This window comes from Teleopsis dalmanni, chromosome 1 (genome assembly GCF_002237135.1).
Source record: "Teleopsis dalmanni isolate 2A chromosome 1, ASM223713v2, whole genome shotgun sequence".
Taxonomy (NCBI): domain Eukaryota; kingdom Metazoa; phylum Arthropoda; class Insecta; order Diptera; family Diopsidae; genus Teleopsis; species Teleopsis dalmanni.
The window spans coordinates 135,868,362-135,895,206 of NC_051846.1; the positions used below are offsets into that span (position 1 = coordinate 135,868,362).

Below are 26,845 nucleotides of genomic sequence, written 5' to 3' on the forward strand. Positions count from 1 at the left end.
GATATTACTTATTTATTGATAAAAACAGTGTTAATATAATTTTTAGTTTATTTTTCTTATCAATTTATTAATATAAATTAGTTTCTAGTATTGAGTGTGACTAGAAAATATTTCTAGTACTGTACTTAATTTATACTCATAACATAGGCATTTTTTACAAGTCAGCTAATTAAGGATAATTTTGTAATAAAGCATAAATTATTATTATATAAACGAATAAAAATGAGATAAATTTTTTTGCAGCTCTTTTAGTGTCAGCAATTAGTTTCGTCTTATGTACTATCACATACTAAAATCTTGTATTATCGGGTAATTTTATGAAATAAGCTATTTTTTCTTTTGGAACTTTGTAGTCATGCATCCAACGACTACCTTTACGCAAAGACCCATCAATGCCATCCTTCCATACGCCTTGCGGCAAATAAACTAAAAACAAATATAATACATTTAGTTATACTCGTTTTGTAAAATTATACTGAGTAGACAATACCTTCACGCTCTTCTGCCGCTTTTTCTAAAATTGGTGCTACGATCAATTCATCACCTACAGAAAATTCGTCATTTACCATTAAACAAGCTGGATCATGTGGATCCAGCATCCATAACGGTCTGACAAGTGGTAGTCCCTCATTCATTGATTCGCTGAGGTACTTCTTCAGCAGAGGAATTACAATTTTCTGTCGGATTGATGTCAATTCTTTGGCTATATCAATAATATAATCACTCTTGTACTCAGATGGTAAGTGACTAAATTGCATTGAAGGTAAAAAAGTCATTAATTGGAACCAACGTATAAATAATTCCTGTTCAGGTACATTTGGTTGACCAAGTGAATAAAAGGAGATCATTTTAGTAACAGTATGTGTTAGTTCGTAGTCTCCTCCTATTACTCCTGGTAATATAAAAGGATATCCATTAACACCATAATTTAAAACCATTGTCAGTAATTCCCGTAGACCACTCCAAGAAGAGTTTACTGGTGTGGTGCTGAGAAAAGTAGGAGGTTTAGGTACAACACTTGCTGTAGAAACTCCCATCACACCAATGCCTTCCAAACTGTTGGTAAATAATTTAGCATACACATCTGGATTATCTAATGTCTTTCTGCACTGGTAATAGTGCGGCAAATTGTATCCAGTACCTAAATCTAAGTAGAAACTATCCACTTTATATACTTCTTTCATATGCTGCAGTTTATTTTTGAGCCAAGGAATTGAAGCATTATTTGTTATATCTAATACACCTGCACTCGTTGTACTCTTATATCGTGTTAAAGCTGGTATACTTCGTTCTGAATGTCGTTCATAAATAAGTAACTTGTTTTTTACTGCTTCTTTAAAGTTTTCACTATCTGTACTGATAAATGGTTGTACAGTAAAAACGACTTTGAAACCTCTTCTATGTAGTACATCTATTGTGTTTTTAAGTGTAGGAAAGCGTGTTGAGTCAACGGTGAGATCACCAATATTATTCTGCCAAAATTCATTCACTAAAATATGTCCCAAGCGCATAAAACCCATATCAATTACTTGTTCCGAATAGTTATAAATTGATGTTTCGTTAATTGAGTCCATTCCGCTTTGATATGGTATTTTCCAGATGGGTTCTTCAATGAGCGAGTGTAACGCTTTAATGTCATCTTCCTTCAAGCCATCCCAAAGACTTTGTTGGGTCATTAGCATATGCAAACTGCGCATATCTTCTGTTGTGCAAATTTTGTATTCCAATTCAGGAAGTTCAGTTAAATGATTAATAAAAGTGAAATTGTCGTTCATTGCACGGAGGCAAAACTTATTTTCTGTTTGGTTAACACTTATATACAGCGGTGTTTTTTCATTCACCTGTATAGCCACACCGGCAGAATTAATAAAGTATCGCTTTATGGCATTGCCAAATTGATGCACTTTTGCATCTCCAGTCGTAAAAGGAGAGAATTTAAAATTCGCATTGCTTAATGACCAATCCATGCCTTTCGTTATTCCACCCCCAAACCATAGACCATTATCACGATTTAATTCATAACAATCAGTTGGAAATACTCCCGACGCCAACGCTTGCCAACGTAAATTATAACAACGAAACACTCCTTTGTCTTGAAAGCTCATATATAGCCTGGAATGTCCACTCCATTCTAAGCACACACTCCCATCATATTTGCGATGATCTTCAAGACAACTATACGGCCGGGTTTCACTGCCAAGTGTTGTGCCCAATTTGCCTGATATAACCACCTTGTAATCGTAATTCATTATGTGGAAACTGCGATCTTTTGAACTGAATTTAATTTTATCAAAATGTGACTTCGTAAGAATATGTTCATGGTACCCCACATAAGCATAGCCGATCTATTCAAAGAAAAAAAAATGAGATGAAATTAGTAGTGTGAAAGTAAATATAGTGTAGAATACTTACGAGAGACACTATAATGCAAAACATCACAATGACAAAGATTTTTATTTTATAATCCTTGGTCTCTCGTTTTTTCTTTCGTATAATGTGCGGGAAAGCCTATAACAGAACACAAAATTTTTATTTAAGGTATATAGGTATATATGTTTCATCAAATATTATTTATTTAAGGATATTGATAAAAAGAAAATAATGTATTTTTTATTAATAAAAATATAAAAAAAAGATCCTTTCAATTCTTAAAAGTTAGCTAAAAGCTTTTTTTAGCTTCTTTTAGCTAGAAATAAAATTGGTTCTGACCCATAGCGAATCTGGAACAATTTTCGTGCGCAATTTAGAAGTAGTTTGAATGTTTTACATGAGGATATGACTACTATATGACGATTTCGTAAAAGATTGGTTATTTTAATTTTGAATATTGAACTAAATATTGAATAAATATTAATAAATTTTATTAACTTTATAAACTTTAACTTTTTTAATTATAAACTAAATAATATAAAATATATAAAATTGCTGATAATTTCAATAATTTTTATTTATCTTTTTTTCATACTTTGTTAACGTGAAATACAAAAATCAAAGTTTCTTTCTTTCCTCCAGTAATTCTTTAATTTGATTTTTGCCCTATTACTTATGCATCTAGGGATAATTTTTAGAAATGTAATGCCACGATCAGGGCCAATTCCTATTCTTATCCTTTTGTCCTGCCTTTACAAGTACGAGTATTAAATAATTGAACTCACCTGCATTTTGTCTCTTAATAAACTCGCAAGAGAATTAATGCTTGTTATGGAAGCCTGGTTACTGGCGACGCTGTGTGTATCAAAATCACTGGCTAACATTTCTTTACTATTCAAACGTAAAGCAGGGAGAGGGGCTATCGATGCTCTGCGTCTACTTCTAAATCGATCTCTGAAAATATATGTAAATTAAATTATTTATTTTCATACTATAAATACTGCTTAAATCATCAATAAACTTAACGCTGGAGATGGTTAAGTTAATGGATTCTCATTAAGTAATTATTTTATAAAGTATGTATTATTGTTGCTGGTAAAGCTACGCTTTCTTTATAGTGACAAAGAAGCGATATTTAAATTTTTAGGGAACTTTTCGAATAGGAAAAAAAGAAAGAAAGAACAAACACAAAAATTTTATTTTAATTTTATTGAAATTTGGCTGACCATGTAGTGCACAACGCTGTTTCGAGTATTGCCAAGTACTCCTCATCAGTGGTCTTAGGGAATAATCGAATTTTATTTAGATAGTTTATAGTCCGTATATAATTTGTTTGGACTGCAAGTGCCAGGCTTAGAACTCGTGCCTATCAAATTAGAAGCGAGGACTAATCGTGTTTATCCACAAGTAGCCAAGGCTGCACAAACTTTCAATGCTCAAGTTCCAAGTTTTGATATAAATAACTAATACAATTTAAATTAATGTCAAATATGGTAATTACACATATATATAATATATAATAATATAATATATATGATTCTTACTTTCTACATCTTTTTATTTTATTATTTATTATTATTACGTCATTATAATTATAAGTAGTCTTCTATTGAAATTTTGATCAATTTAATTTATCTATGTATATAAGACATTCGACTTAGGCGTATTTAGTCCAAATGCATAGGTATATATGTTCACTGATTAAATATCAAGGCTCGTCTCTGAACTTCAGTTAACTTGTTTAAAATAGATTTTTGTTTAAAGATTAGACATTTCCAAAACTTATTCAATGTAAATATTTTCAAAAACTATTTGAGTTAAAGTGAGCTGTAGTGCACAACGCTGGCGCTCCAACCTAACCTAATCTAGAACCTAAAAATGATCAAATGCGGATTGTTTGATTTTAAATATTATTTTTAGTGTACCAGTAGGAGTTAAATTTTAAAATTGTATTTCATATAAGTGAAAATCTGCCTTATTACTGATTTTGGACAATTTAACTTTTGATAGCTTTTTATTAATGATTTTAATTTAGTCTTCCAACTAATGCATATAAGGTTAAATTAATGTAACTGACTGTAATCCACCTATTGACTTAATGTCCCATTAATCAATGCCAGATACAGTTCAATGATTCCCAACCTGTGGTCCGCGAAATGGGGTAAAAATGACCCGTGACTGCAATCGTAACATACCCCTGAATGCACAATGCGCAATTGCAACAAAAAAGTTGCGCAGTGCTTTCCGGTTTGTATATTTTATTCTCATACAAATTTTGTACAGCGGCTGTTTCGGAGAACGAAACGCTGCTGGGTATTTGCTAAATACCCATATAGTACAGCATATTAATTTGTTTAAGGAAAAGATACGCTCATTTCAATTGTATTTTCTTTACATTTACTCCATTGCTTATATTTATTTCACATTTAAAAATTATATTTGAAACAACAAAACTTGAAATAAATTTGATTATAATAATAAATAAATATTATTTGAGATGCCAACTGCTCATTCTTAACTTTAGTTACAAACAGCAAATTCTTGCTGTAATTCCTTCATGGTTTGTACCACAATGATTTGTACCACAATGCTGTTCTACTGAAGAACAAAAACTCATACCGCTTTATTTTCTTTAATAATCATTTTACACTTACAAGCGTTTATTTTCCCGAAATTTTAGTACAGTAGTTTATCCGAATTTTATATTTCATGACTATGTGGCGCCGGACATTTTTCAAATCTTGCAGTTTATTTTGCAAGATAAATATATTTAATTATATACATATATAAATATGTATATAAAATATTCTGTATGAAAAGAATACAAAATATATTTTAGCTTTTACATATGCGCATATCATACGATTCATTTGAAGAAGTTTAACCCTTTATCCCATCTCTACGTCATTTAATTAGCTTAAAAGGTTATATAGTTTCTAATTTATATAAAGATGTGTGGTTTTATTGTAGATTAAAAGGTTATATTGTTTCTAATTTATATGAGGATGTGTGGTTCTATTGTAGATTGGATTTATGAATTTACACATTGTTTTCAGTAAGGAAACTGAATTTTAGTCGTAATATCTAGAAATTTCTGATTTCTAAATGATTTTAACAAATCATTTAATTTCTTTAATAAAAAAATATTTCTGCTAATACAAAAATCATTATAATACGGATACTGTAATAAAAAATTATATTACTATTTATTTTTTTCCAGTTTAAATTTATTTTCTAATTTAAAAGCATCAAGCATCAAGCAACTGATTTAATGTCTGACGAATAAATTTTATTAAAACATTATTTACTGCATCTTATAATGCAGATTGAATTGTTTTTCTCTCATTTTACACAGTCTGTTTAATTCTGCTATTTCGCTATTTATCACTTCACTGATAATAAAGTGAACAATAAGCATATTACGAGTGCAAAGTAACCCTACACATACCCTACAGCAATCGAGAGCATCATTTGCCGGCTTAATAATTTATTATTTTGAAATTCAAATAATTTTTTTTTATTTTTTTACATTAATTTCAAGTAATTCTAATTTTAAAAATATTTTAAAAATATAAAATAATTAATTTGCAAGAGTTAAATTTGTAAGCTTTCACTTAAGTTTTCGGACTGATCCAAAATAAAAATAACATATAGTATATGACATAGAGTACAATAATCTGTTAATTTCAATATATAACTAAAAACTATAAGGTTTCAGATATTACCACTTCTCGCAAGAAATGTCATTAAAACTTCTCATTTTTAATTTTCTATTTTCATATTGAAAATGTTCTAAGGCAGATTTTCCATAAAAAATCCATGATTTTTATTCTACACAATTTTCACTTTGTTTTTATGTTTTTTTGTTTTTTTTTTTTTTATTTCAGTATTAGTACTTTTCTTTTTTTTATTATTATTATTAATATTATTCTTGTTGTTGTGATGAATGCGTGTATGTACACTTAATAAGGAATGTAAGTAAATACATTTTTTTTTTTATTTCTTAAAATTATATTTTCATATTCTTATTTCTTAAAATAGTAAATATTTTAAATTGATTTTTTTAACGTAATATTTATTATTTAAAAAGATTTTTAAAAAAATCAAAAACGAAATAAGTCCACCTTGTTCCAGATTTTACCTTTACTTAATTAATTATTTGTTATACAGTTCAGCTTTAAATATATTTTATTTGTTTTTATTATTATTATTTGAACTTGAAGATACGTGTGACTTAATGACACGCGAAAATGATGTCGAGAGTTGTGTTTCTTGCCGTTTATTTTCATTTTATTAATTAACAGATTAAGTCTCTACATTATACTATCTTGTTTCAATTTATATGAGTCTTGTAAGAGAGATAGGCACTTTTTAAATATTGTTTTGTAAATAAATCTTTTAATCTTAATTTCCAATCATATATCGTATATAAGAAATAAATTATAAAAATATAGTTAATAAATAATTTTGTCTTCAATTGTTGTATTATTGCCACAGTAAGTTTTCAAATGAATATTATTAAAAAAACTTCACTTGAACTTTGATTTATTTATTATATCAATATTTTACTTATATACATAATTTTTATTGTTAAAAAAATTTTTATATAAATTAATTTATAAATTATATATTTCCACAATTTATTATCAACTCAACTCAATAAGAATAAAACATGATATCGTTGAGAGAAATCAAATTTTCTTACACTTTGTGCTGTTATCATTTACAGTTCCATGAAGATACTATTTTAATCGTGAGATAAAAAAATTGTACACACATTTTATGAGTACATTTGACTTTGCACAATACAGATTTGTATCTAGTAATCTTAAGATGAGAACATTTTGAAGTATTATCCGTTGAGGAAAACAACAGAAACTATGTTCACAGCAGCTTCAGTACACTTCACCTCACGACAAATTATGTGAGAATGTAAATAAAAAATTAAACGGTGTGCTCAGTAAGTATGAAAATATTTGATATGAAATTGCGATCGACAATCTAATTCATGCATAATTTTGCCGGTTTAAGTTTAGTACGCGGGCGTCTTATACAACATATAACGTGGAAAATACGAGTAGATGCATATGAGCTCAATTTTCTTTAATTTAAAGTAATTGCAGGGAGAGATGTTGCTTTAATATCTTAAAGATCAAACTGACATACTCATGAAATAATAAATCACGACAACAGAAATAATTTATTATGAAAATTCATTTTTCATTCTACTTTCATATAAAAACAATGAAATATTAGCAGAGTACTTAGTGAAAATAGATTAGAATAACATAGAATAACTGTCAAATTTGTCAAATTTGAGAGATATTCGTCGATTACATACTATAGTAAAATGTAGGACATGAAATTAGATCGGGTTATATATAAAGTAAGAAATGTTTTCGCAAGTAGAGAAAATTCATTTCTCATTCTACTTTCATATGAAAACAATGAAATATTAATTGGCTTCCTGGGCATAGGAACATCGTAGGGAATGAGAAAGCTGATAGTTTAGCCCGCTCTGGTGCCTGCCTAGACGCGTCACTGGCGGTATCAGTTTATATTACCCTGGATACCATCAAAAGAAGTACCTTCCTTTACTTTCTGCAACTCGCCAATAACAGATGGAAAGCACTAAGGTCATGTGCAACTTCCAGGTTAACGTGGCCCACCTATAATAAAAATAAATCCCTGGAATTGATCAAAAGAGATCGCGTAAACACTGCAAGGCTTATTGCAGTTCTTACTGGTCATTGGTGTATAGGAACTCACGCAGAGAAACTGCGTATTCCCTATAACTCTCACTGCAGAAGTTGTAGAAACCCGCAGGAGAAAGAAACAATATTACATTTTCTCTGTGAATGCCCAGCTCTATAGGTTCTATAGGATATAGGTTCTTAGGAAAATACTTTTGTGATAGTTTATCAGACTGCTCAATGGTGAAGATGAAAGACCTATTAAATTACCTAAATTCAGTGGGATGGATTTAGTTTCTACTCTTCTATACTAGGGTTCTTACGAGGAATGTGGTAACAAAACGGCGAAAAATCGCTAATTGAGGTACATTTGAAGTTGTCTTATGACCTGCCACTGCAACCAACCAACCAACTTAGTGAAAATACATTATTTAGAATAACTGTCAAAGTGGTCAAATTTGAGAGATATTCGTCGATTACATACTATAGTAAAATGTAGGACATGAAATTAGATCGGGTTATATATATATAGTAAGAGATGTTTTCGCAAGAATTAATAGATATTTCTAATTGTTTTTAATTTTTTATGATTTCGTTCGATTGATCATAAAATCAAAAAAGGAGCAAAAAATTGGATGAGGTGAAGAATTTCTTTATTTTAAATTGGCGAGCAAAAATGAAGTTTTGCTAATGAAATTATTAATGAAGTACCGTATTAAATTTTTTACTACACAAAAAAATCATTGAATTGGGAACCTAATTTCAAATTACCATCTGCAAATATACATGCTGATACCTTCGTCATCGTTCTACCACACATTAAGGTGACCGAGATATAGTAATTTGTGCACATTTTTTAAGAGTGACCATCAGCTACGATCATGTTATATATACTTATACGTAATCATCTACTTATTTTATTGCTTTACGTTTCTTTATATCTATTATATTTTAGTTAACATCAGTTTTTGTTAGATTCATTCATAATAAATCTGGATTTTTTCTTTTATTTTAATTATTCATCTCATTAAAGTATTCCGTTTATAGACTTCAAGAAAATTTATAATTTGGTTTTTAAAATTTTGAAAAAAATATCATTTAAATACTTTAAAGTATATCGTGTTTAAATCCTTTCATTCGCATTATCTCCATATGGTTTCTTCAAATTATGTTCACATGTTTTTAAATGATTTATTTGTTTTTTCACTAAATTAATTTCCGTCTAAATTAGTTTCGTTTAGCAAAAACAAAAAAAAAAGTTGTACTCGTATTTACAATAATCTCCTAAATTATTGAAACCCGAAATGACCTTCTATGTCTAAATAAGAAATCCTCAGCAAAATAGGACCCCTTACATATGTTCGTTAAGTAATTTCTTTTTAAATCTTAAATTTTTGAATCATTTTAAATCTATAACATTTTATGGGAAATGTCAAGTAGCGAAGAAGTTTCTATGTATATATTTTGAAAAAGCTATGCTTTTTGATAATTCAGTGCCGATGGTGACATTACCAGCGCCCTGGGAGAAATTGCTACGACGCTCCATGTCTACTAAAGACGCCTATATAAAAAATGCCCAAGTTGTTACTTTGTCAATTGAGTGATAAAAAACAAATGCAATTGCTCTTAGCAGGGCTGGTTACTGTACATTGCTAAGTATAATCTAATGTATCTTTTAACTTGGTAGCTCCCGGTCTACATACAGTACAAAAAGTATTTAATAAGGATTATAGTTTTAGTGCGATTGGAAGTAAAAAGACTTAACGAAAAACTGTTTTTTACTCGTATCTGGATTAAATGCTTTTAATGATGTAGAACAGAAAAATAATCTTAGGTTTTAAGAAAGTTAATTATATATATATATATATATATATATATATATATATTATTATATATATTTTGAACTGAAAATAACTTTTTACATTATATAAAATCGTGTGTGTGTTGACAGTGAACTCCTCCTTAACGGCTGAACCGATTTTGATGAAATTTTTTGTGTGTGGTCAAGTGGAATCAAGGATGGTTAAGATTCACAATTTGGTCCACTGGATAATGCTTTTTTAATTATTATACAGTTTTTTGGTATCCATATACATTTATATTAGACATTTAAAGTTTATTCAAGCTTACTTTGATTTGTTTAAAATATTTAAAGTCTCTAAAATAAATCGTTTAACTATCCTGTTGAATTTTTGAATTTCCTGGATTTACCAGGAATGCCACCACATAACTTAAGAGTGAAAATTCGCAACAGCACGAGAGTGGTCATGAAAAAAATTTTGGGTAATGTACTTGAAGCTACAATTTTGAATGGCAAATTTGAAGGTGAAACTATTCTCCTGCCACAAATCCTAATGATTCCTTCAAACTCACCCATTCCATTCAGACGTCTGCAATTTCCAATTCGCTTGGCATTTGACATGACTATTAATAAGTCACAAGGTCAAACAATGTCGATTTGTGGGATAGATCTAGAAAATCAGGTCTTTTCACATGGCTGATTATATGTGGCGTGTTCTCGCGTTGGAAAACCGTCAAAATTATTCATTTATACTTCTCAAGAATTGACTAAAAATAATGTTCATCAACTCGCATAAAGATGACATTAAACAAACATTATTGATTATTACGAATTGTTTTTAGAAAAATTGATGTTCTTTCAAAATAAAGAATGACAAAATTATTACATTATTTGTCTCTCATTTCTTACTTTCTTTAATATCCTAATCGATTAGTATATCATGCAGGACAATATATGTCGGGTTCGCTAGTATACATATAAAATATAAAAAATAATTCAATAAATGTTTTATTTCATATGATGCTTTTAAAAATATTTAAAAAATTCCTTCTTTAGGAAAGAAAGAAAGAGAATTTGGAGAGGTCCTCAAGCTAAAAACATTAATTAATTTATTAATTAGTAGCAATTTTGCTGGCAGCATGTAAGTCGCATCTCTTAAACTTAATTTTTATTTTTTGAATTTTAACCCGTTAATACCAAAGATACAAATTAAATAAAAACTATTAAAAACTAAAAAATATGATTTAATGTAGCGTGGTGTTATCTTTACTAGCTTAATATGTACAATTATTAGATTTACATGTTATATTACCAATAAATTTCCTTGTTTAATTTAGAATAATTGTCATATCTCAAAATACAAAATATTATTCTATTTTATAAATTTTTGTATTTATTGAATCAATTATTAACATTACGACAGAAATGAATCATTCGTAATGTATTTAAATATGAAACTCAATAGAGAGTTGCGAACTTCAATATTAACTATAATAAATATTATATGGATTTTTAGATAACAGTTTGTTATAAATATTTGAAAATTTTGTAAAATACAAATGGCAAGTTTATTTTTTGTGTCACAATTTCATAACATTTAATTATTTATTATAATAAAATTAATAAAATATCTAGTTGCTTGTAATTTATAACATAAATATATAATATATAATAATATTCTATGTATTTGTAGATAATTGCTTCATAAATTCCATAGTTTTCAACCCTAAGTGTATACTCATAGCGTAATAGATATTTTGATAGTTTTCTTTAAAGTCGGCGTCATATAACGTGTTTTAAAAGGAGATGTTCCCATTATTGGTGAAAGTTCACAATGAAAATTTTTTATCTAAAAGGATAATAAAAGTTCTAATCTGCTTTTGTCAAAATAAATGTATTCCTTCTAAAAAGTACCTTCTAAAAAGTACCTTCTAAAAAGTAAATAATGTACACAGTTAAAAGAATTATTGAAAACTTGTTTTCTCTTCTCATTAAATGCTATAAATCAGGGATGCCCAACCCATCACGCTTCTCGCGTATTTGTTTTTGTAATTCGTTTTGGCTTCCCATAAAATACAATTGTCTTCCCATAAAATTGCCTGCTTTGTCGCACATTGATATATGTACAAAGGAGAATCAAATTATTATATATAATGTCTGATGCAATGCCCATACATAACTAAGACACTGTTAAGTAATACTAATAATTTCTTTTCATATGTAGGTGTACACAGTCTTATACCATCATCCTCGATCTATCAAAATTAGGAGAACCATTACCCTATAGATCTTGTCTTCAATATTATGAAATACTATTTTGGGCACACTTTTTGGGAAAGTGTGTTCATGTGTTGTGTTATTCAACTATTAATAATTTCTAAAGTTTTCTCGTTGTTATTTTTTATTTTCCATTTCTGGAAAAATTCCAGGATGAGATTAACATGGTTTTGCAACGTGTTGGTTATATTTCTGGCATGATTATCGGAATATACATGTACGTGTCATCTGCGTATAATGCTAGCACCGAGGGACTAAATCTTGAGATATTAGACGTAAAGAAGTTGTACAACAAGGAGGAGAGCGGCAATCTTGAGAAAGATTGGCTTCTATTCTTCGGACTGATGAGATGAGAGGAGGAAACTGCCGAGGATTTCGGTCAGTACGACTAGGACACCAAAACAAGACATTTTAACTACCAGGTCGTCGTGTCAGACCTTGTCAAATGCCTTGGCAGCATCCACCGAGAGTGAGAGTTGGTGACATTGTGATTAATTGGGATGACAGCATCAAATACCTGGGAATCTTGTTTGATAAGCGGTTCGCTTGGCACAAGCACATACAAAAGAAGTAGTTGCGCAAAAACACTGCACTGCTTATAACCACTTTTCAAACACAATAACCTAAGCATGAAGAACAGAAAGCTGATTAGCTGATTTACAGCCAGATAATCAGACCAGCATTACTCTATGGGTTACTACTCTATGTCGTGTATAGCGAAGCTGCCCACTCTACTATCCAGAAGCTGCAAGTTGCTCAAAGTTAGGCTCTCTGAAGACTCTAGACTCAAAGTGTCTTGGTACATCCGCACAAATGACATGCTAAGAGACGTTAGAATAGACCCAGTAAACAAATACATAAGGGACAAAACCCTGAAAATATTCGCGAAAACCGCCAGGCTGCCCTACTTACCATTATCTAATCTCAGAATAATCTTTAGCCGGACAGGACGGTACGCAGATTTTAGATGAGTCATGGAATAATCACGAAACTATTAAAGAGTAAAAGTGCCCAGATGCACTAACTCGGACTCAACATGATGAATATGTAATGTATATTGTTGAATAAAAACAATAAATAAATGAAATTCTGATTATATTCTTGCCAAGGGTGATATTTTTATCCTATCTATTTCTGCTGATTCCAAATCAATATAAGGAATTATTTGTGTAACTTATTTATAAACTTGATTACGAATAAGCGGTCTAATCTCTAATAATAATAGGAATAATAATCATACGAAACAAAATCTAATGCTTGCCAACCCTATGTGTGTGCATAGGTGAATTCGTTCCTGCTGTAGCAACCCTGCTAATCGAAGGTGATTCTTTCGCTATTTTTGAGCATTTTGTTTATATATAAGTTCTTTTAGGAACTCTAAATTTATGGTTTAACTAGTATGCCTGACTAATCTTTTTAAATAATCTAGTAAACCAAAAAAAAAAAAGAATAAATAATCACAATTGTATGTTTTTTTGTCGTCAAAACAACATATTTTTTTAAATTTATGCAATGCTTATATCATATAACCAAAGTTGAATAATAAACTGATTAACTAATTAAAAATTGAATCATAACTGATTTTTAACTGTTAGATACAACAATGTATGACAACAGGAGTGACAATAGTCACTCCATATACCCCATTATCCTTTTAATATACTAAGAGCTCAAACATTATAATTGTATATATTGTATAATTAATTAATAATTAATTAATAAGTTTAATTTTTTTAATTAATAATTAATTAATTAATTAATTGTATATATTTATAATTTTATGATAAACTATTATTCCCATTCTAATCACATATTTACTCGTGAAGTATATGCAGATTTATATTTGTTATATATTGATACACATAAATAAATTGGTTCAAATCTAATATGAATTATAAATAATTAAAAATAGAACAGTTTTCAAATTACCTATATATTGGCTTTTTTGGATTTCCATACTCATCTTCACTATCATCATCTTCACACTGAATTTTGATAACTTTTTTCTCGACTATACTCGGTGTGTTTGATCCTGAGGCATCATCGTGAGCCTAAAAATATATAATAATACAAAATGGATAATTGAATTATTACATAAAAAAATTTAACTTTATTTTATGTATATTTATACATATACATATTTTATAAAGACTTATTAAAAGGGAGTTTTTGAAAATGCTGAATACTCTATGATACTATGATGAATACCCATTGGTTTCGTATCCAGTAAATTATATTTTTTAAAAATTAAGAATTAAGAATTAATTAAATTTAATTTAAAAAATTAAAAAGGAGTTTTATAAATTTCTATTTAAAAATTCATTTTCTATTTATATTTAATTTTAAAATATAATAAAAAATATAAAACTATATTATGCAACAGTGGGAATGGTTTCAAAATGTATGTAATTCCATTAAAGAATTAATGTGAATAAATCAATTAATAAAAAATAACATTAATATGCAAAATATTTAACAATTTAAATTTTTATTTAAAATTTTATTTGAAAACAGTTTTTCCATTATTTTCCCATTAAGTTGGGTGTGTTTATTCAAGGTGGGAATTTTGTTTAATGGTTCAATGTATTTATTATTATAAAATGGATTTTTTTTTAATATTTCAATGAGTTAACGTTAATTCAGGGCAGCTAAGCTCAAATTTCCAATTCATTTTTCTCTTAGACATCTAGATTACTAACGATAACGGGTAAAAATAAAAAAATGAGGTTTTAAAGAGTTTATAAAAATTTTTATTTTAAGGATAGTGTCTTCATAAAGGCAAAGATAATAACCTATGAATAATCTAATGAATTTTTTTAAATCTCGTAAGTCATAATATAAAAAAACTTTAACCCTTTATTGTCAAATACTCAGATGACTAGGCGAAAATCAGGTTCTAAATTTAAATGAAGAGACCCAAATTAATGTAAATTCATTGAGAAATTTAAAAAAACTCGCTTGTTGCACAATGTTATTAAATCACACATAAAAATATAAAACAATATATATAACAACAATATATATAATAACAATATATATAATATCTCAGCTTCATAACTATAAAAATTACAATAAATAAATTTGCGGTTTTCCACTTAATAAATAATTAACGCTAAAAATTAACCAATAAAATTAAACGTTGAGTTGTAATTGTTTTGCTTTAAAGCAAAAGGCGGAGTTTAAGTTTAACTTTAAAAAACCAGTTCTCCAAAGCTAACCATCGACTAAAGTCAAAATAAAAGATTAAATATTAATATAAATAATTGTGTTTAATTCAATCGAGAAATTAGACCATACAGTAGCGAGGCGTCAGCTTTTTGACAAGGTGTTCACAATTCAATCAAAACAGAATTCCAACTATAACGTATTCCCCCTACTTCTAAGTTTTGTCCTTTCCACAAGCAAATAGCGTACAAGACCAATAAAACAATTTATTTAAATGTTCGCAGCCTGTGATCCACTGGTTTTTATTTACCATAAAGCTGTAGCTGTAGGAAAACGACGACTTACCATAGATTTCGACATTTTTACAACAGGTATCAAATTCTTCATATCTGGAGTTGGTTTATTCATTTTATGAATTAAAATCTTTTTTTCAGAAGATCGTTTAAAAAATGACATTGAATCAAATCTTTAATCACACATTTATTCATTTCTAAATATTATTTTTCACTTCAAATTTCTTTAATCTCTTTCTTTACTTTTACCATTTTCTAGTATAAAATTGCAATAATGACTTTGTTTTGATTTATTTCCAACCTCCATATAAGAGTAAGAAACTCTCATGCATTCATTTACTCTTTTACTTTGTATTTACAATGCCCGGTTCAGTTTTTATACTGAACTATTTCCCCATATAAAACAGCAACCGTGACTTTGATTGTATTTGCACGCTTTGTATAAATTTTTGGTTCAGTTTAGTGGAATGATCCTCTCGTCAAATGTAAAGCGATTTTCGCTCAGTTATTTCTTTTCTCTTTTGTATTTACTTTGCATAACATTGGAAGTGCACTTTTTTTATTGAACTGCTTGCACGCATTAATTTAAGAGTTGAGATTATTTTACGTACATATATTTGTTTGTATGTTTTGTGTTGTGTATTCAATATTGAACATAGTCCCAATGTGAATGTTATTTCATTTGCATGCTTTGTAAGCAACGCGGTGCAGTTTTAATTTTGAACCTTAGTATATTTTAAGAGGAATGTGTTTTCTCTTTTATTAATTGAAAGTAATGTTGGGTGTAACTAACACATGTGTGATTTTGTTTGTATTCTACGTTTTGTGTTTATGTTAATATGTTTGGAAAAGCTATTATAAAAAATGTTAAATAGCAAAATTATTAGATTATTTACCTAATAAAAAAAAATCTAAAAAGGAAGCTTTGTTAAGGTGTTCAGTGAACACTCTGAACCATTCGACGCCTCCCCTCTGAAACCATATATAAACAAAACATAAAATAAGTAAAACAGATAATCGCCATATATGTAAATGTAAAAAAAAAAATTGATCTTAAAAGGAATGAAAAAAAAAAATTAGATAATATTCTTCATGGGACATCTCATAGTACTGAATCATTTGAACGTGATTTTCTATTTATTTTGAGCCTATAGCTGGTAATATGTCGCCCATAATTTGACGGTTAGTCATTTTCAAATTGTTTTGATCTGATGTTTTTGATCTGATATGATCATTTTTAAAAGCAATTAAAAAAAGTATAGTGGGGACAAATCATATGATCTTGGTGATAAATCCACATCAAGAAAAAATGGAAATTTGCAGGAAATTTTAAAGCATAAATCTATTACATTCTTTCTATATTATCTTCTCAACACCCTGTTATTGTGCAGTGATAAGATAATTTGATATTTGATATAATGAAGTTATAAAAAAATATTGAAATGAGACGTACACAACTAATAAAATTTATTGCTAGAAATTTTACAATATAAGTAATTAATTTTTATTAGTTTTAAAATACAGTAAAAATGATCAAATAATTTTAACTTACAGCTTATAGTATATAAATATATATACCAAAATAATTATAAATAATAAAAATAAAATACTAAAATAAATACTAAATATATGTCGAGTAAGGTTATTCAGATATTTTTAGTCCAGTGTACAATCCGGTGTACAAATAAGTGTTATGTTAAACTTCTAGATGCACTTTTTTAATTTTTTGTCAATAAATTTGTAAAACTGAACAATAATATTAAATGCATATATATCTTTTCGATTTTTGTTGAACATAAATAAGACAATTACAAGAAAAGTATTGACCGATATTTTTATTTATTTAATTTTAAATTTTATTTATATTTATATTTATTTTTGTATTATTTTTTATATTTATTTATCTATTATTCTTTAATTTTTATCATTATCGGTTATTATATCGAGTAATAAAATTATTAGACCCCGGTTAAGTGGTAAATTGGTGAAGCGATAAAATTAAATACACATAAATTAAATATAAATTGATAGAGATATTTAGACGTAACTCGATAATCGTTATAGTAATCAAATGTCAAAGCAGCTGATTTAAATTTTGATTGATTTCTCTTACATAAATTAAAAAAAAATTAAAAAAAAGTAAATTAAAAAATAAATAAAACTTATTTTATTGATTTATTTTTTCTACAAACATATCTTTATGTTTTCTTTTCCCAAGTAAACTTAAAGTTTGTGTAACTTTACAACAAGAAGAATAATTTGATGTATTGCGAAATACCAAAAATTATTAAACTTGATGTCCCAGTATCTCGTTAACTCGATAACATTGGAAATTTATAACCACATACATACAAGCAATTTTTTTACTTTATTGTGTTACCGAACACGTCGAAATACCCCCAAAATATTTTTCTATCTACTCTTATGTATACTATCACTCGTATTTATAATAGGGCTGCTCTCTTTTCATATAAAACACGAATATATAATTATATATAATTTTATAAGTCTTGATTAATTTAAAAAAAAATATTTTCATTATTATTAATTGTATTAATTATTTATACATATTAATATCACCTTTCACCTTATCGGCTTTGTCCAAAATGCTGTTCACACTTTCATTGCTTTCACACGGCGCTACTAAATGTTTGTACCTGAAATCAAACTCCTGAGGACCATCATGTGAAATGCTATTACTTATGTTGGTGGCACTTGAGCAATCATCACCGACAGATTCAATGACCGATACATTGACATCGAACTGGCCTTTTTCAGTCGTACCACTCATTTCAAATAATTTATTTCTATTCTATTTTCTATTTTGATAATATAATCTAATCATCGCAATGTTTTCACTTTAATTATATATTTTTATATATATTTAATATTTCCATATTGCTATTAGTTTTTTATTGAAACCGATTTCAGATTATTTCAACAACAGAACTCGAATAAGGCCGCCAATGAACTGAAGATCGGCTCGTTCGAAGTAGTCGCTGTAATCTTCGTCTAAGTTTCCAGCGCTACCAACAAAGTGATTTTTTTCCTATTTATTTTTTTTAAAATGAGTTTCCATATATATGTACATATATATATACATATTATATATATTGTGTTTTAAAAGATAGGCATCTCAGTGCTTTTAATTAATAATTGCTCCAAGTGAACTTTTTATATTTAATTATAGTGTTCGTGTGCTAATTTTTAATCAAGCATTTTGCTAAATTAATTGTGGGTATTACAAAAAACAGAAAACAAAAAAATTACTTAACAATTGTCGGTTGCATGTGTATATTCACTGTATATTAACTGTATAATCAGTTTATCGATATTGCATATCGCTAAGTTTAAATGATTTTGGTTTTTCGCGATATATTTTCCACAAATAATACCTTATAAATGGAGTTCCATATTAAAAGAGTTTTGGAAAATTTGTTAGTAAATACCCTACTTTTTAGTAAGATATTCCCTTGCCATACTATGGAGACTGGGATTTCAAAATCAGTTGATACCATTTGCCGCTGTAGACTTTTATGCTTCTGAGTAGTCAAGAAGTTATGCAGTATTAATATTATTAGGTAGTTATATATAATTTAATATCTCCTGTTTTTGAGCTCGTCTAATCAAAAACAAATAGTAGTTTATGGAGCCATGAAATTTTGTTTTATATTTATATCAAAAGTCTAATATTATCGAAATATATCGTGTACAGAAGAAATCTTGATAATTTACAAGAAAATGAATTAATAACATATTATTTCATTTAATTATTAATTTTACTCATGATTTGTTGTAAGAAGTGATTATATATAATATATAGTAATTATCAGTTTGATAGCCAGCGAGAATAAGGGAATATATCCACCCTTGATAAAATGAACTGAAGATCAACTGAGTATTTTCTTCGTTGGCACAGTCCTAAATACGAAATTTCGAACAAATTCTGCAACTATTGTGTAAATCAATAGTGTCAAAAAATATGTTACTTAGGCCTGTTATAAGATTTTCAAGGATAAGTATGAAAGATTAAGTATATTTTTAATCATAACTGTCCATATATAACTACAAATTTAATCCTTTGTTTAACATCAAGTTCTATTTCATTATAATATATAAATTTTAAATAATATATAAAATGTAACTTGAAATCAACCACATTAACCAATCAACATATCTTATTTAAAATTTTATTAGTAACTTTATGCGAGACTGAGCTACCTAAATACTACATCCCCTAATATGGTTCGATCTTTTTCTGCGAAGTCATCAATTTAATCTATCTGCGATAGGTTTTCCTTCTAAAGATGTTCTCTGTCATTTGCTAAAAGTTGATTGGCACCATCTATGGCACAGCTAGTGAGCTAGTTCCTGTCGCCATGTGTTCTGTCATTTGCTAAAAATTAATTGACATCATCTATGGCACAGCTAGTGAAATTAACTTTGGTCGCCATTTCAACAACTGCTGAGGTAGCTGAGGGTCATACCATATAATTGAGGTGATGCATTAATAATTGATTTTTATTATGTCATCTTTAATGTTATAGGTTTTCTTCTAGACACTTTTTGCCATATTTAATTATCCGTTGATCGTATAAGAATACATAAGATTGTTTGCAGATAATGTGCTTTAAAAATGAATATAACACCTTGATTTTTGCCATAGTATTTTTGCAGAGAATCTCCAATTAAAATCGATTTGTCTAAAATAAGCAGAACATATTATTTTTTCCCAATACGTTTACTACTCTAGACTGAAATATTTTTTATTTGAATAGTAGTTTACTCTTTAAATAAATATTAGTCATTCAAATTTTTTTTTGCTAGACAGCCAGATAACACCCAACTTTCCTTTATTCATATTTTTTGAAATTTATTAGGTACCAATTAATAAATACACAATAGTTTTTGTTTGTAGGCCATTTTGTAGACGTTCGTTTTAACGTTCCTTTATTGCCTCATATTCCATTGCCTTTTGATATGTCCACCCTATATGGTATACGTTTTTCAACACAACCTGATCTCAACAAAATTGAAAATTTTTTTGTGTTTTTAGCATATCTACGTTTTTCAGGTATCTATCTTGAAAAATCATTTGAAACTTAATATGGGTAGATATTTTGCTGATAGTTTTGCTGATAACAGAACTGTACACTTCAACGGATATAACATATTTCATATCCATTTCATATAAATCAGTCTCCAAAATACTTAATTTTGCTCTGCTTGAGGAACTCATGAGCAAATCATATTTACATTAAAAAATGTGCTTCTTATTTTGCTTGGCCATTAAAAGAAGTCTTTCTGGCTACTAAACAAAAATGGTCGAAAATTAGGTTTCAGTCCTTAAACGTGCCTCGCTCCAATAATTCTAAATTGATAGTACATAAAAAACTTTAATTTTTTACTGTATATCGTAATGTCTACGAGATATTGATAGAGACAATGTATTGATCTGAAATATATATCTAGATTATATTATATTATATCAAGGTATAAAGAGAAATTAACGAGTCTATAAATTCAAAAATATTAACAAATAGAAATATTTAAAGCAGAATAAATGTTGTGCATATGTAGAGAGAATAAATAAATATTGCATAATTTATCGAGGACGTAGTGTGCTCTAATAAACGATATAGATAATAGAGATATTATACCTATATGTTACTAATAACCACATTCATAAAGGTAATATGTTTAAAAGTTATGTGTAGTAGGTGTGGAATGTATGTCCTTGGTCAAAGAAATAATAAAAGTCATATGGAGAGAGTGATCTATTTTCAGGCTTAGGGCGTCAAACCTCATCTGAAAAAATCTTTTATCATACAAACTGAAATATCTCAAAAATACCTTGCTTCAATTCTTAAATACGCTGGATATAAATTTCATATCATTTAAAAGTGTATTTATTTTATTTATTGATTATAGATATTATATTTTTGTATGTTTTGTTTTTTTTTATTTAATTTGCTAGTTTTTATTAATGACTGAGTTATACTTTGTATTCATCGCTTTTTTTAATCTTATTTTAATTATTCTCAGATTTTTGTTCATTTATGTTCTCTCCTGTAGTTACCTTATAGAAATGGTTTGAGTCATTTCATTTATACACATGTACAATACATACATATAGATAAATTTATGCATATATATATAATTTTATGTGATTTTTGTAATACTTAATTTTTTTGCAAAATTTAGAAAATCACGTCAAGCCTAGAGTAATCAAAATAAATTTAAATAATAATTTTGCGTGCTTCTGACAACTCATGCCGATCATACAAATTAAATAATGTTTTGAATAAATAATTATTTTTTTTAATAAATATTTATATTTACAAATTTTTAAACAAATAAACAAATATTTTATTTTTATATCAGAGATAAGTGCGATAATTGATTTTAAAGTTGCAATCTGGTTTATTACCAAATTAACATAAGTATCTACGTAATAAAGTATTTAAATGATGACTAAGTTTAATAAGACAATTTATCAATATAATTTTATAGTAAAAATTAAAATAAATCTGTAAATTAAAAAAAAATTTGAAAAAAAATATAAATTATTTCTTTGTTTAGCTTGAATTTATTGAGACGTCGATATGGAACCAACAACAACAAAACTTATGAATCGTTTTTGGCAAATTAAAGTTATTATTGTCCCTAAGAAGTGCCGTGAACTATATACAAAAATGGACTAATATAACTAATATAATAAGATGATATCCATAGATATACTTTTAAGATAAAGATTGTAGATTTCTCTACAGTTCGTAAAAATACAACTTAGCAGTACTTAGCTTCGTAGTTGCAGAGCTAAATGCGAATGGGTGAAAAGAGAATGAGGTAAAAGTGTTGATATTGAATGTCATTAGATCAGAGCATCCATGTATTTAAATTGGTTGACAGTAACGCAGCATATTTTATATGGTAAATAAATAATTGTTATAAATGTTCTACGACAACTTCAGACATACCTGTGGATAACAATAGCCTGGAAACGAACAATGATCAATTGGAAGGTCGAATGTGTGAATAATGGTTACAAGTAAAAGAGATTGCAGATGAATTATGATCGATGCAATACAAACAAAAAGATGACTAGGTAATAGTTAGATTATAATGATAGAATACTCAGATAATTCAAAACAATTTGGCAAGTAATGTGAAAAGAGTATAACAATCCAAAACATATTTAGACCTAAATATCTAGGCCTATTAAGTGTTAGAGTATTAAATAAAGTGATAATGAAAATAATATGGAGACATAAAAAGAATATCAATTGTACAAAATGCGATGTCAACTAATAACAAATGTCTAAAAGTATATACATAAATGGAGTTTCGGTAACTGCATTCTATTGAAGTAAATTTAGTTTGTTGAAGAAACTATGTAATGCACTTCTTAAGCTAAAAAGCAACAATACTCGATAAATTGAAAACTCATCTCACACATTCACGAAAGGCCGTAAGGCGGAATGCACAAACTACAGACAACTATTCTTTTATGCAGTAAAATAGGTTCTATACTATTTTTTTTCGCCGCAATAGGGCTGAGAGACTTACTCTAAAAGTGGGTACAATAGACCCGACGGTTGCAATAATAATATTTTTATGCAAGAGTAATTATGTACTGCTGCGGTTGTCGAAAAGATAAGTACACAAACATCTAGTTTTTTGATTGCACAGGCCACCGAAAAATCCATCAAACATAGATTCAGAGTTCAACGATTGCATAATAACATAATCCGGAAGGAATTTCCTACGATGCTTGAAAACATAATCCGAAAAGCGCTATTTTTAAAAGGCATACCCGAAAAAATAACTCGTACAGAAATGAAGAGTCTTTAAAAATGCTGTCATGGCTGCTGTGATACAAAGTGTGCAATTTGACAGTTTCCAATATTAGCTCTGGTGAAAAACAAGAAAGTTTTCCGTGCAGTCTTAACTTTGTACACTTTAGTTATAAGAATATACAAACGATATTCTGAGATATTTAAGGACCAAATAATCCTTAAAATTATCGCTGAGTGTAAAATGGCTACAAACGACATTAGTGATGAAATAGGAAAATTCTATACACTATAATATTGAAAGACAAAGACACACACTGATTTGAAGGAGGAAATAGTTTCAGATCGCTTGGTGTATCCTATTACAAGTGCAATGTCATCAATATATCACTAAATAAAATGCAAGCTAGTTTAAATATAGTAATATATAGCAAGTAGCTATTCGAAAAATCGCGGTATACTCGTACTATATCCCGATTAGATTAGTGAATATCTACTAGTGCGAAATTCATGGGCTAATTGACGCAAAAACGATTAACTTAGCCGCTTTAGAGAAATAACTAGCGAATATATAGGTTCTAATAAAAAAAATGGTGACACATATAATTTAATTATAACTACGAACTAAATTTGTTTTGATTATTATTCTAGCAATCTTAGAATAACGTACATGAAAGAACAAAAGTTAAAATGGACCGAAAAGGGTCATTAAAGTACTAAACAATCACTTGTTAAAAATATTTTCCTGTAAAGATTTAATTTCAATAATTGATACATCATTTTTGCCAAAAATTAAAAATAATTAACACCCAAATTTTTTTGTCTATAATGCTGCTAATATTGAGCGATTGATTATCCTTAGCTTGTCGACACTAAACCAGGTGCCATAACCTTCCACCTGACATATTGCGCACTGATCACCTGCCCTCTGATTTACTACTCTCTATAAGCCTCCCCATTTTTTAGCCCGCCATTTGGACGACATTGCCCACTCCTCCTCTGTAATCCTGTTGAATAATCATGGTGACAGTAACCCCGTACATAGAGTTTATTTTTCAATAATTCATTTAACTTAGTTGTTCTAACTTCATTTACAGTTACCCACCTCTAAACTCATACAATATTTTTTTATGGCTTAGATGTATTTGCTTCATAAATGTTAAGATTATTTTGTTCCTTTCCCTGTATTCTGGAATGAAATTCCCAGCTTCGGACCTACACGGTCCTCTGCTTGGTATCTATTGTATATGCATTCCTGAGAGGTGGTTTTAGTGGGTTCAAGTCTTACACGGTGGATTTTGCTGCTTTGCATGTACTGGAAAAAAGAGCAACTAACAGTATTATAGAACTATTTCGAATTGAAAGATGTTTAACATTCCTTAAACAAAAAATTTGGTTTTTAAAAAGAAAAAAATAAACGAACTATTCCGATCGATTAAATGAGGAATGCCTAGTAAGTAAATCTCTTTTCATTCTTAATATCTATAATAAAATTTTTAAAATCCAGTTTCTTCAAGAATCGGGTAAGTTTAATAATATTATCGGCAATATAATCTTAATGCGATTTCTTAAGCGCGTGCTTAAGTATTTTAATTCAAATCTGATCATCTGAAGTGAACTCTTGAAACACCAATTATCATCTACGCTCATTGTTTATTATTACCACATATACCATGTATATATATACACGCTTTCATTGTATCTAATAGGTTAGTACTCTACTACGGCTGATATGCTGATAAGAAGCTTTTAAAGTTATTCCACAAAAATAAACATGAATGAATTTTAATCGTAAATTTGATCGCGATCGTAAGTCTTAAATTGGCAGCCGATTGATTTAAAAATTTTATTGAGTATTTTATTGCTTTATGGGGACATTGTGATTTATTGATATCAGTTTTCAAAGAAAATCGATTGTAGAAATTAAAAAAGGTTAAAAAATAAAAAAGCGAATTTCAGTTTTTGAAATAACTGAAATTCATAATTTATTAACAATATAGATGTGGAAGCGGCCACATGACTATTTATATTTTTAAAATTTTAAGTGCGATTATAGCGTAATATATTTTTATTTGAACTCAGTATGATATCTTTAGAATATATATTTAGTGATTGCAAAAATGGTGAAGCAATAATAATATTATTATTAATATATTTAACAAAAACATATGGAAAATCACTCAAAACAATTATTAACAAGCTTTAAACCTAACAAAATAGAGCTTTAAGAAGGACAGTAAATGTTTCATGGTAGATCAGAAATACGGATTTTCTCATGGACTTAAGAGTTGCAGCAGATAAAAAATGTACAGGAAAAAAGGCGCTGAAACTCTTAGAAAAAAATGAAAAACCAAAGCTAAATGTTCATCCAGACCTAATAACCGTTAAAAGATATATGAAACTACGGACACTAAGAAAAAGATTTAGACGCTTAACCTATATAAACACCAAAATCACCTTATTTTGTCAGTAGTGGTTTAACCACGATTATGCTAAAGTGGTTCATGTAGTATAAAACATATTTTTGAACGTTATATATACTTATGATCAAAAAAGAACGAGAATTTAAAAAAAAACGCAAAATTTTAATAATAATTGATAATAATTTTCTTTATTATCGCCTTCAAAGTACTCTTCTCCTGCGGCAATACATGCATGCCAACGCTTGATTCAATTTTCCATACAAGTTTCATAGGCCGACGAAGGTATGGCCTTTAGTGCACGCAGCGTATTTTCTTTTATGGCTTCTATGGTCTCAAAACGCGTCTATGGTCCTCGCAATGGCAATTTGAGTCAAGGGAAGAGGAAAAAGTCACACGGGGCCATATCTAGAGAATACGGTGCTTGGTTGATGATATTGGTGGAGTTTTTAGCCAAAAACTGCGACACAACCAACGCTGTGTGAGCCGGTGCGTGGTGTAAAATCGATTAGTTTTCCCTCCATAAATCTAGCCTCTTTTTGCGAATGGCCTCACACAATCGACGCCTAACGGCCAAATAATACTCCTTATTGACCGTTTGACCGTCCGGAAGAAATTCGTAGTGCACCACACCACGAATATCGCAGAAAACAGTCAGCATAACCTTGAATGTGGACCGACTTTGGCGTTCTCTTTTCGGTTTCGGCTCACCTTCGAAGCACTATTCGGTCGATTGTTTGCTTGGTGGTCAAATTGGCATGCCAAATTCATAGACCCATGTCTCATCACCAGTTATGATGCTGGTGTTCGATGAATGTGGCGTCACTATCTGAGTTGGAAATCATCTCTTTGGCCACATCACAACGACGCTTTTTTTGAATGAATTACAGCGAAATATCGAAACACGAAAATTTTTCGACTTTTCCAAAACTAATCGTACGATATGCGTTAAACTTTGACAGAATGTGTATAATAGTGTTGCCAGCGTGAAAATAAAATAAATTTGCAGATTGGACAAGCGCGGGAATTC

General features: G+C 28.7%; 1 protein-coding gene across 7 annotated transcripts in view; it reads right to left on the reverse strand.

The window, feature by feature from the left end:
- Window positions 1-55: 55 nt before the first annotated feature.
- The window catches only part of LOC119668922 (myogenesis-regulating glycosidase), a 142,433-nt gene continuing 115,643 nt past the window's right edge, over window positions 56-26,845 (reverse strand). For 4 of the 7 annotated variants that reach the window (XM_038078600.1, XM_038078605.1, XM_038078606.1 and 1 more), the window contains 5 exons: window positions 14,071-14,192; window positions 3,156-3,324; window positions 2,413-2,508; window positions 491-2,345; window positions 56-426 (listed from right to left, as the gene is read on the reverse strand). In XM_038078600.1, coding sequence (XP_037934528.1) covers window positions 290-426; window positions 491-2,345; window positions 2,413-2,508; window positions 3,156-3,324; window positions 14,071-14,192 — 2,379 coding nt within the window. In that variant the 3' untranslated portion in view covers window positions 56-289. Of the gene's footprint in view, window positions 427-490; window positions 2,346-2,412; window positions 2,509-3,155; window positions 3,325-7,075; window positions 7,148-14,070; window positions 14,193-18,179; window positions 18,376-26,845 lie in introns of those variants that run through there. The other 3 variants (XM_038078601.1, XM_038078602.1, XM_038078604.1) reach the window with 3 other exon arrangements.